Raw genomic sequence first — 19,161 nt, 5'->3', positions numbered from 1 at the left:
GGCACCTCCTGCTTCTGTCCAGAGAGAGAGAGACGGACAGACAGAGAGAGATGTAGAGACAAAACCTTACCAACAACCAAACCGAATCAAAGACAACCATTGTCGTGGGGAATCTCGTCCACACTTTGTGAATGCGTCTGGCTCTGGCTTGTCAGTCACCCTAGGAGGGCAGGAGAGCGGCAAGCACGGGGTGAGGTGACTAAGGCCCGTCAGGCAAGTGGACCAGTGTATTCTTTGCTCATGAAAGGGAAAGGGAGGAGGAGTTGAGTCCATCAGTTCACTTTTCAGGTCCCTCTCTTGTTGGTTGCTTTTCTACACTCAACATCTGCCCAATATAGAGGTCATGAATGACTAGGCACATACCTTAGGATCTCACGTTTTCATTTTAACCTTTGAAAACACCCAGCCAGGTTGACTAAACTCATCTTCTTAGCCGTCCTTGAGGTCAAGGGATTTGGGTTTCTGGTGATGAGTCTATAAGTCCATGCTGGGAAACAAAAATCAAGCGTGTGGTTGTAAACCCTCAGCGCTCCCTAGTCGGCAGCTCGCCTTCACGAGAGCTCAGAAGCCATCCTCCTGTGTCAGCACGCAGCCTGATGTGACAGGGTGAGGTCCTGTGCTCTGGGTCAGAATCGCTAGGGAAGTTCTGAGCCAAGCGCATCCAGGCTCCCACCCTGCCAGAGGAGCAGGAAGCATTACATGCCTGGAAGAGACCACCTGGTGATTCAGCGCCCTGCTCAGGAAACATTGCCTGGAAACAAGTTCGAGGAGATATAGTCAGACTTCGGTCAGATGACTAAACAGCTGGCCATCATTTAAGTCCTCAGAAAGACAACATTAGTCGCACACTGCTCTCTCTGTGAGGGGCCTGGCCAAGCCCCTCTACACAGAACCTGGACTTTTGTAGGATCCCCAGCAAAGAAGTTAGATAGGATGATCCGGAGGGCAGGGAAAATCCCTTCACTCTCCCCACTCTCAGCCCCTCTATCACCCAGTCCCTGCCGTCTCATGCAGCATTGTCGAATTAGTTTCAGTGTGGGGAATCCCAGCTTTCTTTGACCATTTTTCTGTCTTCCTTACTGAAATCAGAAAGGGTAGTGGATTCGGCATAGAGAGGAGGCCCAGCCTCCTCCTAATGGTTCCTTTCCCAGGAAGAATGTCTCCAGTGATCGCATTAATTTGGCGAGCCCAAATGGTAGCCTGTGTGATGATGATGTGCCTCCCTTTCCCTGCATCTCCCTGACTAATTTCCTCTCTGTTGTTGTTCATCTGTTTAGGTGGATACCCTTCGCCATGTTATCAGCCAGACAGGAGGATACAGTGACGGACTCGCAGCCAGTCAGATGTACAGTCCGCAGGGCATCAGTGTAAGAAAACAAGGCTCCCCCCGCCACCCTTTGTTTTTATTCTATCACTATCAATTAGTTCAAAGCCACAGGGCTCAGAACGCCACTTAGTAGGACTTCTTAGCTTTACGGTCACCTATTTCTTGTTTCTGTATCGGTCATGCCGTCGGCAGCATTCTACCCTCAAAAAAAGTGGCGATTGGGCAGGCTTCATGCAGGCAGCTGGCGTCTAGGGCTGTCACACACAATCAGTGTTTGCATGGCACCTGCGGCCACATGCGTTCAGCTGAGAGGGGCTGCTAAACAGGTGACACCTAGTACAACAGTGGTAGGAAACGTCCCCACCAGCGGGGGCCTGGGAACCTGGGGAGAAAAACCAGTAGCCGAAATCCATTGCATCCAGGTCTGTGGTCTTAAAAAAAAAAAACCTTTCTCCCATCTAAGGACGATTAAAAAAAATTAACACAGAGGCTGGGTATGCTGAAGGGATGGGGAGGGGTGCAGACCATCTTCTACTTGTTCTTGGGTGCGCTGGCGGCTCCTGACTAGCATGAAAATTCATAGCGACAAGCTATGTCGCACAGAGTGAAATCGATCAGACAGACACAAGGAGAATCGAGTGTAGATTTGGGACAGCAATCCAACTTGATTTCTCAGATCAATCGTCCGCTATCTCAGCAGCGGTGACAGCAAGCTGGGACAAGGGGGCAGCCTGGAAAAGGAAGCTGTTCTTTAGATCAGAGGTGATTTCCTGGGCTTTTAGAGGTCATAAGATGCTCCAGTAGAACTATTGGCTCAGAACTGTCTAAGAAAACTATGATTGGATGATGGTGAGGATTTTTTGTTGTTGTTTCTGTTGTTAGGATTAAAGTAAATTGGGGATGGAGGGAAGGAAAGGTAGGCATAGTGTGTTGATGTAATTCTAGCCTATACTAATTGGGGTATGGTATCTGCAATGAAAAAGGTGATAGCTTTTTAACTCTGCATTGGTGAAATCATATATGACAATGGCCAGACTGGAAGGAAGCAAGAGGATACCAGATGTTTCATCGGATGAGGAACGGTTGAAAAAATTAGGAATCCTTAGCCCATTAAAGAGAAGGTTTGGCTGGTAAGTAATAGTTTGAGACACGCTGTCATCAGTGAGAGAGATTGGATTCATCGTGAATGATGTAAAGGGAGGTAGGATAGATCACTGAGTAGAAGATTCAGGGAAACAGATTTCACTTCAACATCTCAAGGGCCTTTCTAAGATGCAGTCAGAGTTGTCCAAAGAAGGGATCTTTTGCCTCTGGAAGCCAAGAATTCCCCATCATTGGCGCGTTCAGACATTGTTTGGCTAACTACTTGGTAAGGATGTTGTGGAAGGGACTTAAGTACCAGGTGATGACTGTCTTGGTGACTTTTAAGGCCCCTTCCAATTAGGAATTCTTTATTTTCTACCTTCCTTAGGCAGAATCTCCTCTGAGTTTATATAATATTTATCAAGTTCCTCTCTGGGATGGAAGGAGGGAGGTTAGAGCTGACCCTGTTAAACATACTCTGGGCACCTGTGTCCCTTTTTTAGAAAGGGTTTCCAGAGCAGAGGGATTTTTCCCTTCTTGCACTTATACTAATTATTATTCCTGTATTCATGGCTGACTTGTCAGACGCCTGCTTAGAAAAAATCCGAGATACCGTGGTGGAGAATTATGTTCTCAAACATGGATCCCAAATGAATTAAGTTGTTCTGTGTTTGTATGGGGAGGTTTAAGCACATAGGCATTTATCCATTTCCTGGATCTTTTTGAGCTAGAAGATCGGTCTTTTCAGAAAAAGTTTTGCTCTGTATGTAAGTGGAAGAGAGGAACATGAGGAAAGTATAAGAGTGTGGGGAGGAGACTATGGACGCACTCAGAAAGAGAACTGCAGAAAGTCTACATGACTGGGCAGGAAGTGGGGCTGACAGTTCTGCTATTTGGTATCTTTCTTTCCTAATTGGGTAGCACAAGAGAGAGCGGCACTCAGACTCCGGGGGGGTCAACGTTGGCCCCTCTGACGTCATCTGGTGGGCTGGGAATCATTTCTGAAATAGTGTAACCAAACATGTGCAGATCATTATGTCTGATTACATAAGCCCACCGCAAAAACTGGGCTGGAAAATGCCACTTGAAAGAGTCTCTCATTTTGCATTAATTTTTTTCCCCTGTGAACTGTTTATTTCTGGGTCTTTAAGACACAGGGTAAATGAATCAAAGGCCGATCATGATACGGTCTGTTCCTTTGGTATCAATTTTAAGTTGTGCCACCTTGCAGGAGACTAAGCTTGTGGGATGTATTTTTAGAGAGTGGTATTAGATGCCGAAGCATGTGTATGTGCAGAGAGGGGCACTGGCTGCTAGGAGAAATGAGAGAGAGAGAGAAAAGGAGGTAGACAAGAAGAGACAAGGACAGGAATGAGAGATTGGAGCCAATGAATAGAAATAAACAATTCCAAAACCCATGGCAGCAATGGAATTCCCAGCTGGGCTGGATTGTGTTTCATTCAGTGGAGGACATTTTCTGGGCAGCCTTTATCTACTCCCCTGCCTGGATTTTCACAGCACTCACATCTTGTCCAACCAGCGTCTATTTTAAATCTTGTAGAGTTCAGACGGCTTGCCTTTAACTAAGGCCACGTAGCGATCGGGCTGCAAGGTGTGGTGGTGAGAGCCCTGCGTTGGGAGTTGGGAGACTCTGGTCCTTGTAACTCTCATGTGCCCATGGGCAGGCGTCAAACCTTGTCTTTTATAAAATGGGGCCGGTAATGCTCACCCTTAGTACCTTCATGACTGCTTTAGGGAAAATGAGAAAATAGGTAGGAATAGGCTTGGCAAAGCACACGTTTTTCCACATGAATGCAGCATGAAAAGTTATGTGATAACTTTCTAATTTGACCTTTTTCCTCCTCTTGTGTGAGCAGTTTTCCCAGTAGGTAGTTCCTAGTGAGGATAGGTGAGGACGCAGTTGTCACTTTTTTCTCTTCTGATGGAAAGGTACACTTTTGACAAGGATACAGAGTTATGCAAGGCCTAAGGACCCCCTTCCTTAGCCAGAGTGAGCGTTAAAGACCCTGTGTCTTTAAGACACAGGGTCAATGAATCAAAGGCTGCTCATGATACGGTCTGTTGCTTTGGTATCAATTTTAAGTTGTGTTAAATTATACCTTTTTGAGTGCTTTGTATTCTCAAATGACAACGGGCAATGCTTACTGGGTTTAGAGTGGCTCTAAGTGATGGAGGGAGGTTACTTCACTTCTCTGTCAGTTAGACAGACTGAAAGATCACTTAGCTATCACATCCACTCTTTGGTTTCCCTTCCCACTGCCACCATCCTCGTTCTAGAAATGGTTCATTAGCTAGGCTATTGTGATTATTTCCTAATTACCGTTATTGCCTTTAGTGTCTCCTTTCTCCTGCACACATCCCCAGAATTTTGTCATTCCTTGCCCAGAAATCAAGAGCACTTCTCTATTGCCCACCTAAGCAACTTGAATCCCTGAGTCGGACATTTTCAGAGTCTTCCACGCTCCGGCCCCATCTACCTATGCATCCCCCTCACTCCCCAAGTCACACTGACTCTCCCATGCCCAGATCCTCCTTGCTGTTTGTCTTCTTCTCCTTAGCCCTCCTTCCTCTCTTCTCTCCACTTTATCACACACACACTCCCTTGCCTTATAGATATATGCACAGACACACTCAGTCAGTCTTTGTCTTTCATTCCCAAATACGCATGTGGTCCCAAAATGCATATATTAGTTGCTCAAAACATGTTTGTTGAATGAATAGATCAGAAGACAAGCTACCACTGAATTAAAAAATGCCACATCTTATGTAACAGCTGTAAAATACCTAGTAATGATTTTCTCTCTTAAATGCCTTACTAACCCACAAATAGACTATCTTTTTTAATTCAAAAAGCTTCTTAAGTCTTTCTTTTTGGAAAAAGTTTCTAAACTTTTGGACCAAGGCAGATTCTCTGAGAATTAAGAGTCAGATCAGCATTAAACAGATGAAGTTATAGAGTGATGATATTGTCAAGAGAATTACCCTTTGAATTCTTTAGCACCTTCTTTCCTAAAAGAATCCCCTTATCAAAACCTGCTTGTGGGGTAGCCATCTATACAGCAAGAGAACATCGTTTCTTTTTTTTAAAAATTTTATTGAAGTATAGTTGATTTACAATGTTGTGTTAATTTCTTCTGTATAGCAAAGTGACTCAGTTATGCATGTATATATTCTTTTTCATATTCTTTTCCATTATGGTTTATCACAGGATACTGAATATAGTTGTGCTATACAGTAGGACCTTGTTGTTTATCCATCCTATATATAATAGTTTGCATCTGCTAACCCCATACTCCCAATCCTTCCCTCCGCCTTCCCCACTCCCCTTTGGCAACCACAAGCCTGGAGAACACCGTTTCTCATGGGGTTCGCACTGCTTTCTCTACCAGATGTGGGACTAGAACCTGCACAAACAGGTGGACAGTGGCAGCAACCTGAAATCAGGAAACTTGGATCCTTCTTCTGGCGAGTCTCTTCATCTCTGTATCGTTGCTTCATCTGTCAAATTTATCCCATCAACAAGCTCTAAGGTCCTTTCAGCTTAGTAGTTCTGGAGTCCTACAAGTATGGTTTTTGATTCCTACTGTTCACTTAAGGGACACCAGGCTCAACTGTAGCCTCCTCTTTCCAGAAAACTCTTTCAGTTGAGTTAGTCTCCGCCATCTTTTCTAGCCTACCCTATCGCTTCCCCTTTCAGTTGGATCTTGAGAGAAGGAGGAAGAGCTTGCATTACATGAACTTCTCCCTTTGAATTCACGGAGATTTGTGGTAGCAGAAAGCATTAGTCTTTAGGGTGAAATTATTTTTGATTATTTTAAAATGTGAGAGGGGACTTCCCTGGTGGTCCAGTGGTTAAGACTCGGTGCTCCCAATGCAGGGGGCCTGGGTTCGATCCCCGGTCAGGGATCTAGATCCCACGTGCCACAACTAAGACCCAGCGCAGCCAAATAAATATTAAAAAAATAATAATTTTTTTAAAATAAAATAACATGTGAGTTAAGGGAGTGAGTTCACTCCAGCCACATCTTAAATGTTGACAGATACCCCTATAAGATTGTCATTATTCAAGAGATTAAGTGAAAATAGAAATAAAGTGTTAGTGTTCTCTCTATAAAGGCAAAGTGTCATAAACGTCAGTTTATGACAGAAAAGTCTCATTGATTTTGCTTTGTGATAATTATAGTAGTGGAAAAATAGATATGAAGCTTTGATCTTTGTAAACCATAACATACGTGTTTTTATTTTTTTATTTTTTTTTTGCTTTCTCCCACGTTAGGCAAAGGGACAAAAGGACATTTACGAAGAAAATAAATAAAATATAGAATCATTGGGACAAAAATAGAGAACTATTTAAGTGAACACGTTTCAGGCATTTAAACATCACAGGGCTTACTTGGTAATACTTGGCCACCTGCCATCATTTTCATTTTTTCTTAACTACTTCTGAGAGACCTCCTTCCACTTAAAGTATATATTAATAAGATGTTGCCACATGTGGACTTGTAAGACTGGAGAGTGAGGGTGATAATTAAAGTCATATGCAGATCTTTAAAAACTCACTTTAATTATATGAAGTTTTAATTGTTCTACCAAGCTGAATGTGAATTTTGAAGTTACTAAAACATATTCAGACGTGCTCCCAGTGACTTGCCTTTGGGTACCTTCTGGTGCTGCAGCCAGGGACCAGTGAACAGCTCCAGTCTGGGGGGTAAAGGGAGTGAGGATAGGCTTGAACACGGTGAACCAGTCTCTGCAGGGTTGAAGGCAGCAGTACAGAGGAGATGGACTCCCACCTTCCAGAAGCTTATAAGCCTGGCTCTCCCTGATGACAAAGCCAAAGGGAAAGTCCCTTTAGCTTCTTACATGATGAGGCCTTTCAGCCTTAATACCATATCCACTGAGCATTCGAGACTAGAACAGCATTTTATTTGAGCCCACGATAGTTGGAGAAGCAAAAAAAAAAAAAAAATCCCAATATTGTAATTTCATATGCAATCCACTGTTTTTCACCAGCTGCCAGGTGAAAGTCCTTAAAGGTACAGAAGATGAATGAGGCCAGATCATTCAATGGCATATTTAAATATTCATGCATTCATGTATTCATTAATTCATTCATTCATTCCTTCAATAAATATGTCATCAATAGAATTTTTGACCTCGGGGAATGAGGCTACATCATAATATATCCAGGTCAAGTTGGAGAAACCCTGATGCCAATCAAGATGTATTTTAACTTTCAGTCTCATTCAACACTTTATCTGAGATTACGTTTCCTGTTCTTGGAATACTAGGACAAGGGAGCCAATCAACTTTGTAGTTTAGGAGGGAATTTGAAATTAAGCTATATAGCAGAAGAGAGGAATTCAAGACCAACCAGCAATAGTTTGAGAAACCTACTCCCCGCTGCACAAAAGAGCCATACCATGGACTTAAAATAAAATAAGTATCCTCTGTGGAGATTCCTTATCTCTTTGTAGAAGTAGAAGTAGTCACAAAGAATTTTCTTGATCTCAAACCTAGTGATACAATCACTCCAAACATGATCACATTTATAATGTGTGTACACATCTTTCACTTCTGCCACTTTCTGCCTGTGTAACTGTGGACAAGTCACTTTCTCTCGATAAGACTCAGTCTCCTGTACTCTAAAAAGGACAGTTGAGCTGGATGTTGTCAAAGGCCTCTTCCAGTATCCCTGTTCTACTTATAAGCATGACGTTTTTCCACTCCCAAGAAAATCCAGGAGGAGAGGAAATACTTCAAAGCTATAAGGAAAAGATAAATTTGTGTTTTTGGAAATAGTCCTATCTCTGACACAACAATGACGCCATGCTGTTTTCATTGGAATCGATGTGTTGTAGCATCCTGTCCAGTTGAGCCCACATTTGTCCTTGCAGCCATGCTGTCCTTGGGCTAGGATTGGGTTAGCTGTTTCAGACTCAAGTCGACCCCGCCTTCTGCTCCATAAAGAAAAAACAGTTACAACCTCAAAAGGGCAGTTTGTTTTTGTGGTTGCTCCTGAAAGTGGCATAGCCCCTTTAGACCTCGGTAGATATTAAGCTAATTAAATTGGCTGAATTTAATTGTGGGGAAAAGTTAGTATTGATTTCAGAAGATGGCCCTCTTCTTGACAGCTGGGAAGGAGTTCCATGTTCTTAGACAAGTTTGTTTTCAGAGAAAATATTAGACCTCTTTTTTAAGAAAATCCAATTGTTATTTTTAACTTTGGTACATTTTAAAAATCTCTACTTATACCTGGCTCTAAGTGAGTTTTGGGATATTCTGTTCCACATCTTTAAATATTAAGTATTTGGATCCCTAAATATTCTCCAAATTCACAGATATATAAGGCAGAAGGCATGACTGACTTGAGTCTGGAACAACTAACCAGGTTAAGTAAATGAATAAGTGCTTTATTTGACAGATTTATTGAGAACCTTCTGATATCCAGTACCAGGAATGCAAATATCAACAGGACATGGTTCTTGCACTCTGTAAAGTCACAGAAAGCTAGAAGGACTGGGAGTTACCTGGTTCAGTCCCCTGCTTCACTGAAAGGGAAGGACTACACCACCTTTATATAATCAACATAATATGATTTTTAAAGAATTTGGGGAACGGCCATCATAATTTCCCACTCTGTCCGCCACTAATTCATCTAACCTAATAATTTTTCAAGCCTAAGCCAGACGTGTCTTTGAACTCATCTTGACTTGAACCTTTCTACATTTCTAAAAACTCTTCGGGGCTTAGACAGATCCAGTCCCTGGGAGTGTGGAAGCCAGCCTCAGCCGACCTGTAGACCTTGAGGATACTCTCTCTGTAAGAGGATGAGGTTCTCATGAGAGAAGTTTCAGATCCCTCTCTCACCAGAGCTCAGGAGTTCTACAGAGAGCCAGCGTAACTACTGAGGGTTCTGTGCCTTTTTAGAGGGGTAGAAGAACAAAAGCACAATTAGTTACATGCTTAAAGTTCTGGGGATAACTTGAGCCTCCACAAATATCATACTAAGAATACTAATTCATAATAGTTATTGAGTACCCTAATCCAGTGTCTTTATAAACATTCTCATCTCCATCTTATGGATAGAAAATGGAGACTCAAGAGAGGTTAAGTAGTTTGCCCAAAAGTCAAATAGCCCGTCAGTGATAGAGCCAGGGTGTGGGCCAAGACGGTCTAACTCCGAAGCTTCTGTTCTTTCCCTTTATCCAGATGGACACTTGAACCTCTAGATCTTACGCTTAATGAAGGGAGGTGTCAAGAACCTTACAGTAAGAGGATCCGTTATGTTTCCTAGTAATAAATATTTTGGAGCCTGGCTGATATGGGAAAGAACTATAAGAACTCAGTTATGACTATTCTGTTATATATCCTTTCAGGGTAGCGTATAGAAGGCTTAAGACTGGTTGGTTCTTTTACTAGAATTAAATCTAAAACTCATATAGTAAGTAAGTCCTTCCCTGGATATAGCTTACTCTTCACAACTATTATGTCATATTTGGCTAGCCAACTTAGCCAGGGACTCAGTGATCATACACAAGAGAGAAGAGAGATTTTAGATCAAGTGTCTCTTCATGGAGAGATTTGATGGTTCACTAAAATAGATGGCAAGACTGTTTCAGGAATCTAGGTACCAAATATCAATAGAGGTTTTGTTTTGTTTTGAAGTTTTAATTTGGGGACAGTGAAATGGAAGAAGAGGAAAATTTTGCCTGTTAACTTAATAAATTATACATGTTAAGTAATGTTTTTGGAGGATGGAAGATCAGCAGTGAAGAAACTGGGGCATTAACTATAGAAGTAGCAGTTTTTCCTAGGCCAGCAGAAAAGATGAGAAGGAGCCACCTTGCTTCACTGGGCCAGGACTTCTGTCAAGTGGCCCCCTTTGTCGACACTTAGTACTTGGCATTTTTAATAATTAAAAAGAATAAAAATTTAAAAGAATAAATTAAAAGAATAAGTGCAACAGGTACAAGGGTAATAGATGAACAAAACTAGAAAAAATAAATAGAAAAAAAATAATGGCAAATATTAAATTTAAAAGATCCAGGAAATAAGAAAAACAGAAAATGAAGAAGAAAGAAGGCAATGGAATGATAAAAAGGCAGGAGATGGATAAAATTGCATGTGAAATGGCAAAATGAACATTAAAAGCAATTAAAATATGCAAGTAGCAAAGAGGATAATAACAACATAAAATAAACTAGAATGAGTGGTTAAAGTAAATAGCCTCCTCTAAGAACATACTTACAAAGATTATAAAACAGATCAAGTAGTAATAAAATAAGGAAGTGGTATAAAGCAGTAAATTAAAGAACAATTATAAAACAATAAGAAGAGAAAATTAACAGGCTAAAAGGACATTTAATAATTGTATTAATAACTAACACTTTCTGACTTCTTCCCATGTGTTAGGCACTTTACATGCATTAACTTATTTAATTCATTTAACTTTAATTCATTTAACTTTACATGCATTAACTTATTTAACTTATTTAGTTTTATTAAAATAATTAGGACCTTAAAAATGTAAACAAAAAACGCTTAGTGAGGGATGAAATCAGGCAGCAGAACAACAGCAATAAAAAAACGTCTAAAGGTTAGAAAAAATATACCTATGGGTGTCAATTTTCATTCCTTGTCTGGAGTGATTGTTTTTGCTGTTAAATCACCAAGTACCTGCCCCGGTACTTCTCTAGATTACATGTTCGAGCAGTGCCTGGCACTGTAAATGTTGGTTCTTTAACCCTCTTGTCCTAGTAAGCTTGGCCTTTCCTAGAGACAATTGCTAGTGTTTAAAATTCTCAAGCAGTAGAATCCATGGCCCGGAACCTGTGGCAGTGGGAAAACATCTCATAATCCTACCCATTTTACAGGGTTTAGATCAGGATTATCTTCTCCTAGAAGTTCTTCCTAGTTCCTACGTAGTACTTAGTGCGCTGGGCTTGGAATGGGCATTCTTCTCTGATTCTTTTCTTTACTTCCTCTCAGCCATAGGTTTCTGAAGAGGATTCTAGTTTGTATCCCAGCCTTCCTTTCAGACTTGGTACACACTAGGTGCTTAATGCATGCTTTTTTTTTTTTAATTTTTTTTAATACATACTTTTTGAAGTGAGCCTACTTGAACCTATTGTCAAGAGGTTTTTCTTTGCTTTCTTTCTTTTTTTGAAAAACCAGCAACCAACTTGTGTCTGGATTTTCTGCCTGCCTGGAACCCCTACACATTTTGGGGTTTCTGTGGTCCAGAAAGAGTCTCTCTCATAAGACAATGGCTTTTTCTTCTTTTTCTCTCTATCATATCCCAGTACCCATCTTTTACCTCCAACTTCCATATACCTTATACCCAATAATCTTTACTAATTCATGCTAGAACTCTTTTATGCATATGTTCAGAGACCAGGTATCTGTTGCTGTTTCTTCTCTTCCCCATACTTTTCTCTGGGGCAGGTGTTATCTCTGAAGACTTGGGCTTGATCTACAATTCCTTCATTTATTCATTCATTCATATTCACTCATTCAATCAGCAGGCATTTTCTTGGAATTTACTATTAACCAGTTGTGTTGGGCATTGGGACAGGGAAAATTAAAAAGAGATCAAATGGTTCTTTTCAAGCAACTCTCCATCTTGTCTAAGTTGATTTGCTATGTTTAGCCTCCTTCCTTTGACCTTAATTTTTGTGGAATGGGAAAAACAACTGATTAATACTCCTGACAGGTAATTATATTTTGAAGAGAGTTGTGAAATCACCTGCTAATGCACTATTCTCCAGGCAGAAGGGTCCCTCTTACCTCCATCTTTCTTCCTCAGACTTGGATTTGACCATTAATTGCACTGGTCTTTTTTCCACTGAGCTGTAGAGGTTGGCCACGACCTTTCAAACACACAAGACAAAGATCTAAATTAGATGTGGACTTTCCTTCCTACACTTTGTTTAAATTTTACATTTTTTTCTGATTACAAATTAATGTTTAATGTAGAAAATTTGGAGAATGCAGGCAATTCACAAAGAAGAAAATTACTGCTAACTTTTTGCGTGGCAGCCTCCTAGCATTTTGTGTCTAAGTATGTTTTGCGGGGTGTAGAAAAGTTAGGATCATATGGAACACATCATTTTGTAGCCTACTTATTTTACTAAAAATATATTATGAATATTTTCCATATCATTAAACATTCTTCTCAAACATAAGTTTAATAACTGCATAAGAGCTTGTTACTGGGAAGGTCCGTGATTTATTTAATCAGTCTCTACTGTGGAACGTTTAAGCTGTTTTCTTTTTTCTTTTTTTACTATTATTAATAACACTGTGGTAAGCATCATAGTACAGAAAATTCAGTGCATGTTTTGTATTATTTCCTTGAATAAATTCCTAGAAATGGAGCTGCTAGATCAAAGGGTATGAACAAATCTAAGGCCTTTGTGATGTATTGTAAACTTTTCTCCTGGAAACTCCTATTAATTCATGGTTCCTACCAGCATTTTTGATCCTTCCCATTTCCTTACATTCTCAATAACCATGTCTTAGCAGTTTTTCAGTCTTTTTCAATTATCACATTATAAAATGCCATCTCATTTCTAGTTTAATTTAATTTGTATCTCTCTTTGATTTACTAATGAGATTGAACATTTTTCATCTGTTTGTTAGTCTTTTTTATGCATTCTTGAAATGCTCATGTTTTTCTTATTGATTTCTAAGAACTCTTACACAAGAAAGGTATGATTCCGTTTCTTACTTGGCCAATATTTAGAAAATAGAGAAAATTCTATTTCTCAATGGAGGAAGACTCAGCAGGAATAAGGCCCCAGGTCTCATTCTGTCTATTTCTGTGGAAGGTTCTTCAGAGTGAAAGCTGGATTGGTATCCTGGGAAAACTAAAGGCAGATCTATATGTGATACTGGTGGCGATCTTAAAAAAAATATTAACCCTGCAATCTGAACTGGCTTGACATTTTGTGTATTTCTAGTGTATGAAAAAACTCAGGACTATAAAATAGAACCCAAGAATTGTCTAAAAGGACCTAGAGAGGGGCTTCCCTGGTGGTGCAGTGGTTGAGAGTCCGCCTGCCGATGCAGCGGACACGGGTTTGTGTCCCGGTCCGGGAAGATCCCACATGCCGCGGAGCGGCTGGGCCCGTGAGCCATGGCCGCTGAGCCTGCGCGTCCGGAGCCTGTGCTCCGCAACGGGAGAGGCCACACAGTGAGAGGCCCGCGTACCGCAAAAAAAAAAAAAAAAAAAAAAAAAAAAAAAGAACCTAGAGATACATTAGTCAGTCAAAACTTTCCTTGAAGATTTACCCTATGTCTAGTATTCCCCTAAGTATTAGGAGTTGCCAAATAAGTCATTGGCTAGTTTATAGCCAGGTTGAAGAAATAAAGCTACATATAATTTAAAAGTTTTCTTACAACCTTAGCTCAACTTAGATCTAAAAAATGGTCTTTTGAGTGACTAGGTGTTTTCTCATATTTTGGAGGCTATATCTGTCTCCTTGCATCTTCTTTTACCATCTGAAAGGTAGCACATTCTTCTAGATGATTGAATTTTGACATCTCACCATCATCACTCCCCTCTGCCCTTCTCATTCCCTGGCAGAACACATATAGAAAAGCCAAGTCAGACTCCTGAGCCCACAGCACAGCTGGAAGATTTCCACTGCAGAGATTGCTGGGACAATCTAAAAGGAAAAAAATTAAAATTTAAAAAATCAACCCAGTCTTATACTTGGATGAGAATCTCAGAATAAAAGAGGATATCCCCCAGCGTCCACTGAAGATATCTGGGGTGGTGTCAAAATAACTCTGAATTCTTGAGTACGTAGTTTCCAAGCACTTGCCTTCATTTCATAGGTACATAGAATTCTCAAAACAACAGTATCGTTCCCTAAATAAGGCACAGTAGAGCCTCATGCCCCATTCTAGCACGTTCCCCTCAACATTCTCTGTCTGCCTGTACCCCACAACTTCCCACCATCTCTCCCTCCTACCCTTCTGTTAGCTGTAATGACCCTGCAAACACTAAATGGCATTTGAGTGCATTAAGCAGCAGACTCTCCGGTGACATAGCAATTATGGCTCTGAAATAGATTTGGTGCGTCACGGAAGATAAGGGTTTTGAAAGTTTCTGTTGTGATTATAGCCTGTAACTCCCACAAATAATAGGCCTCAAAATAAGAGGCTGCCAACGGAGCCTTTGTGGCTTTGTCTCAGTGATGGCACGTAAATTGCTATTAATGTCCTAAGTGTACTTGAATATGCCAGTCTTTGGGATGTGAAGTTGGCTCGGTGTCTCTCTTTACGCGACATGTCATTGTTGGTCTGATAATCTGGGGTAATTGCTGTCTCTTGGATGGTCAGGAAAGTGTAAGAGGATTTAGCTTCCTGTGTGATGGTAAATAGCCTCAAGGCTTACACCACGAGTTATGTGTGTGTTCCGTAGATAGCCACCGTTTCTCGTTCAGGTGTGTATACAGTTCCTGTGTGTACCCTGAGTAGATAATAGCCTTTCAACAAAGCCACGGCAAAATCAAAGGTTATGAAACTAAAGTGAAGAATCTGGAGCTGTCTGTATCAGCCAATCAGATAATTTATACTGAGAGTAAAAAAAATACCCTTTGCTTGAATTTTTCAGATTTGGCTATATGAGTAAATATAATTATCTATTGTCTTATAGAGCTACTCTTTTCCAGCATCTGCAGCATCTGTGTGTGTATGCACATTTTTTTAGGTGCCATAAGTATTTTCTGAACACGTATTAGCTCTACGTCAGTATGATAAAGTGTGTGGAAATTATGTGTGTTTTTGTGCAGTGTGTGTGGATGGGTGTAAGTGTGCGTGTGCTTTAGTTTTGCAGGGCTGGATGTAGAGGATGTTTATTCAGATATAAATAGTTTTCTGCACTAAGACACCTCTATTTAGCTAAAGCAAGCTGAGCTTATTTTTCTTTGTCTCTGAGAAGTTAAATAAAACAAATTTGAAGTTTTCACTTCCTGTATGTACATTTAACCTAAGGCCCCCCTAAGTCTGTGGAACATGGAAACATTACATATAACTGTCCTATTTGCACTTTGAGCAGAAATCCAAAAGCATCCCAGCCTTAAACTTGGAAATGTACACTACCTCGTATCCTGTGCAAGCTACGAAAGGTTCAACCCAGACCATCCTCTGTGTCTCAAGTGCCTTACGTGGCAGTATTAATTCTGGGCCTTCACAACAGATGAATTAAGGAAGGATGAAGTTAAGAAGGTTCCAAAATAGATCTTGATCTTGGAGTTGACCTGTATGTGCGTGTACTTCAGTCGTGTGGCGCTGAGAGCTGGCAGGATGTTGCACTGTGATGGTGCTGTAATTTTGCAGTTGGATTTTGACTGAGTGCCCTTGAGTGCATGCCAGATACAGTTGGAGATAATGACTTGTAATGAGAGAGTTCACATTCATACCAAGTGAACATGGATCAGGGTTACCCTCTGACTATACAGGTCTCAGCCCAGGACTTCGCATTGCCCGTGTAAGGTAAACTGTATTAACTAACAAGGTGGTACCACGCACAGTGATGTCTCAGAAGTATAACCCCCGAGGAATACAGTTTGTCTTGTCCAAAACCAAGTTTGGTAAGGTGGATTGAGGCTGGAGAGTAGAAGGTATTAGAATCCCTGGAAAGAATTCTCTGAGGCCAGTCTCGTGGTTCATAGGTTCTAGCACCTTCATAAACAGCGCATGGATTCCCAGAAGGTGACCTTAAGAGCATGAGTCATCTGCCTTCCGCCCTGAGATCTGTAGCTGCCATGCTCTGCACTTCATGCGCCCCAAGCTTTTGAAACCTGAAATGTCCAGAAGCTGTGGCATATAGTGGGGACTAAGTTTGGCGAATTCTAGTTTCTGAGTCGTAGATTCCTGGCCTGAGAAGAATAGATGTTCACACTGAGTTTATGTACCATTATATATTTGTTTCAACCAAAGTAAGAGAATTATTATTGCTATTCTTACATAACTACAAAGTTACAATGGGTCCCAGCATACAGATGGCCTTACAGACACAGGGACAGGCACCAAAAGAAGCTTTCAAAGCATTCATTTCTCTATTTGTTCAACTCAGGTACTTAATTGAGCAGTTGCTCTATCCGACGTGATCCTTGTCTTCTAACGGCTTGTGGTTGAATGATTTATCATCTTATTGAAGATAAAAATCAAAGCCTGCAAGTCTTGGCGTGATCAAGCCATCCCATCCTCCAGGCCCGTCTTGCTGCACTCGCCACTGTGCTCCGATGCTCCATTCTTTCAGGCCTTCTTTCGGTTCCATGGAGCCTTTGGACAGGTTTCTCCTTCTGCCTAGAAGGCTCTTTGCCCCACTCTTGTCTATTTTCTGTTTACTTTTAGGCTGACTTTCCAGAAGCCCCAACCTCAGTGAGGTCCCTGTTCCTCTGTCTCATAGCATTTATTACCATCTGGAATCTATATTTGTTCTTTTGATATGTTTTGAATGTCTATTTCCCACAAGTCGGCAAGCTCCATGAGGGCAGACATCACATTTTTTAAAAATGTGTTATATCTACCACAGTATGCCTAGTACATAGTATGAGGTAGGCACTGAACACATGTTTGTAGATTTTAAGAATTAAAGGATTGCAGCTAATAAGATCTGGTGCTCGCATGGATATTTACATAAATGAAAGCTGCACGTGGTTAAATGTCAACATGAAAGGTCAAAAAGTCAGTGGTACTAGAATGTAGAGAAGTGGGTGATGGTTTGCCCTGAAGCGACTTGCAGAAAGGAGGTAGCCCTCAGGCTGGGCCGTGAAAGAAGATATGGATTCCTAGAGACCAGAGAAGGGGGTAGGCAAAGGCAAAAACCTCTCACTTGACTCCTCTGTAGAGTAGGAAGGAATCTCACTTGGACAGTGAGAAATCTATTATTCCTTCAGAGCACCTTAAAGTACTGACGTCTGTTCTCTACCGGGAAAGGCTAATGGTACCACTGATCTCTCTTAACCTTCACGGCAAAATCTCAGGGCTCAAGAGTCTGTGGTGGGAAGCAGACTAGCAAGGGGTATGGTGGTGTGACTTGGGTGTAAGGTCACCAGGGACTGACCTAGTGGTAAGTGGCAATCAGAGAGGATACCCCCAATAGGCAGGGGACCGTGGAAACACGAATCCTAGAGCCAGCGGCATGGGATAAATAATCCAGACGGGACCAACTTCAGGGAAATGTGACGGCAGGCGGTAGTTGGTGGGCTGAGGTTCCAGAGCAGGATTTCATTTACAAGAGCAAGTCACTACCTCATTCTTTTTTATAAAAAATTGAAGTATAGTTGATTTACAATGTTGTGTTAGTTTCAGGTGTACAGCAAAGTGATTCAGTTATACATATATGTATGTATATGTTCTTTTTTCAGATTATTTTCCCATGTAGGTTATTACAAAATATTGAGTATAGTTCCCTGTGCTATACAGTAGGTCCTTATTTATCTACTTTATACATAGTAGTGTATGTATGTCACTACCTCATTCTTAAATGAACTGTGATAAATAGCAGGACACCAAGCAGAAGCTAGGCAAAGGCTTGGTAGAGATGGTCACAGCCACAAGGAAGACATTCCCTCTATGAAGATACAGGTGCAGAAGGTCAAAGGTCAAAAAATTTATTCTAGCCAAACTAGGCTAGAATAAAAAAGTTTTTGCTGAGAGTACATGGTCTTCCCAGACAGGGTTACCCAGATTTAGCAAACGAAAATACTGCATGGGACATACTTACACTAAAAAATTATTTGTTGTTTATCTAAAACTCAAATTCAACTGGGTATCCTATATTTTATCTGGCAATTCCTTTCCCAGGTCCCATGGTGGAAGCTCTACCTGCATGTGGGTCTCAGCCCTCGAGAGACTAAAGATGGGCAAAGACCTACAGGCCACTTTGGAACTATGTCTATTTTGTACATTTGTCTGATTCCCAGGATGCCTGAGGTGGTGACTAGGAGACCGTTCCAGATGCAGGGTGGGATATCTTCCCGCTCCTTGTGCCCTGTGGAGAACACTCCTTGTGAAGATGGAACTGCAACAGGCAGTATCCAATGTTTTTCTCAATTGCTTTCCCTAAAAAGAAAACAGAACGATATAAACATGAAACATAGTTTCTTGTTTGGGTTAAGCTATGAAGTACCAGATCTCCTTTATGCCTACTTATTAGCAGGAGAAACGTTCACTTCCTAGGTGTAAAAGTTACCTTGAACCCTGGTGCTACCTCTGCTTTGCATCTTGAATATTTTCTAGGTATACACAGCTCTTTACATGTAGTCAGACTGAACTGTGGAGGTCAGGGACCTGATACCCTTCTCTGTGTCCATACCCACGATGGAGAATGGATGTTACAGTGCCACTAAATGTTTATTTACTTCTTCTTATGTTCCTCCAAGAGATATTTATTAAAATCTACACTGTGTCAAGCATCATGGTAGGAACTTTGGAATCAAAGATAAGTTCCATGGCCCTGTTCTCATGGTCCAGACGTGTGAAAGAACAAATACAATACGGCGGCACAGGTGCTGTGATAGAGGTACATCCTGGCAGGGAGGTGCGGGGTGGGGTGGGGGGGCGACGACCTGGAGGGCTTATAGGAGGAAGAAAAGTTGCCAGGGGTCAGATACAGGTGCAAGGATACTTAAACTCAGTCTTGAAAAAGAACCAGGGCAATAGTGGCAAGTAAATGGATGAGTGGGGCACTGTATCCAAGGGGAAAGAAA

At 41.2% G+C, this 19,161-nt stretch overlaps 1 protein-coding gene across 3 annotated transcripts in view; it reads left to right on the top strand.

The window, feature by feature from the left end:
* Window positions 1-19,161, top strand: part of PBX1 (PBX homeobox 1) — a 316,019-nt gene that overhangs the window by 252,362 nt on the left and 44,496 nt on the right. For all 3 annotated transcript variants that reach the window (XM_082833826.1, XM_082833827.1, XM_082833825.1), the window contains one exon: window positions 1,278-1,367. In XM_082833826.1, coding sequence (XP_082689952.1) covers window positions 1,278-1,367 — 90 coding nt within the window. The remainder of the gene's footprint in view (window positions 1-1,277; window positions 1,368-19,161) is intronic.

The sequence above is a fragment of the Leucopleurus acutus genome (genome assembly GCF_964270905.1).
Source record: "Leucopleurus acutus genome assembly, chromosome: 2".
NCBI lineage: Eukaryota > Metazoa > Chordata > Mammalia > Artiodactyla > Delphinidae > Leucopleurus > Leucopleurus acutus.
Note: the sequence above shows the minus strand (reverse complement) of the source record. Positions and strands in the feature narration are given on the sequence as shown.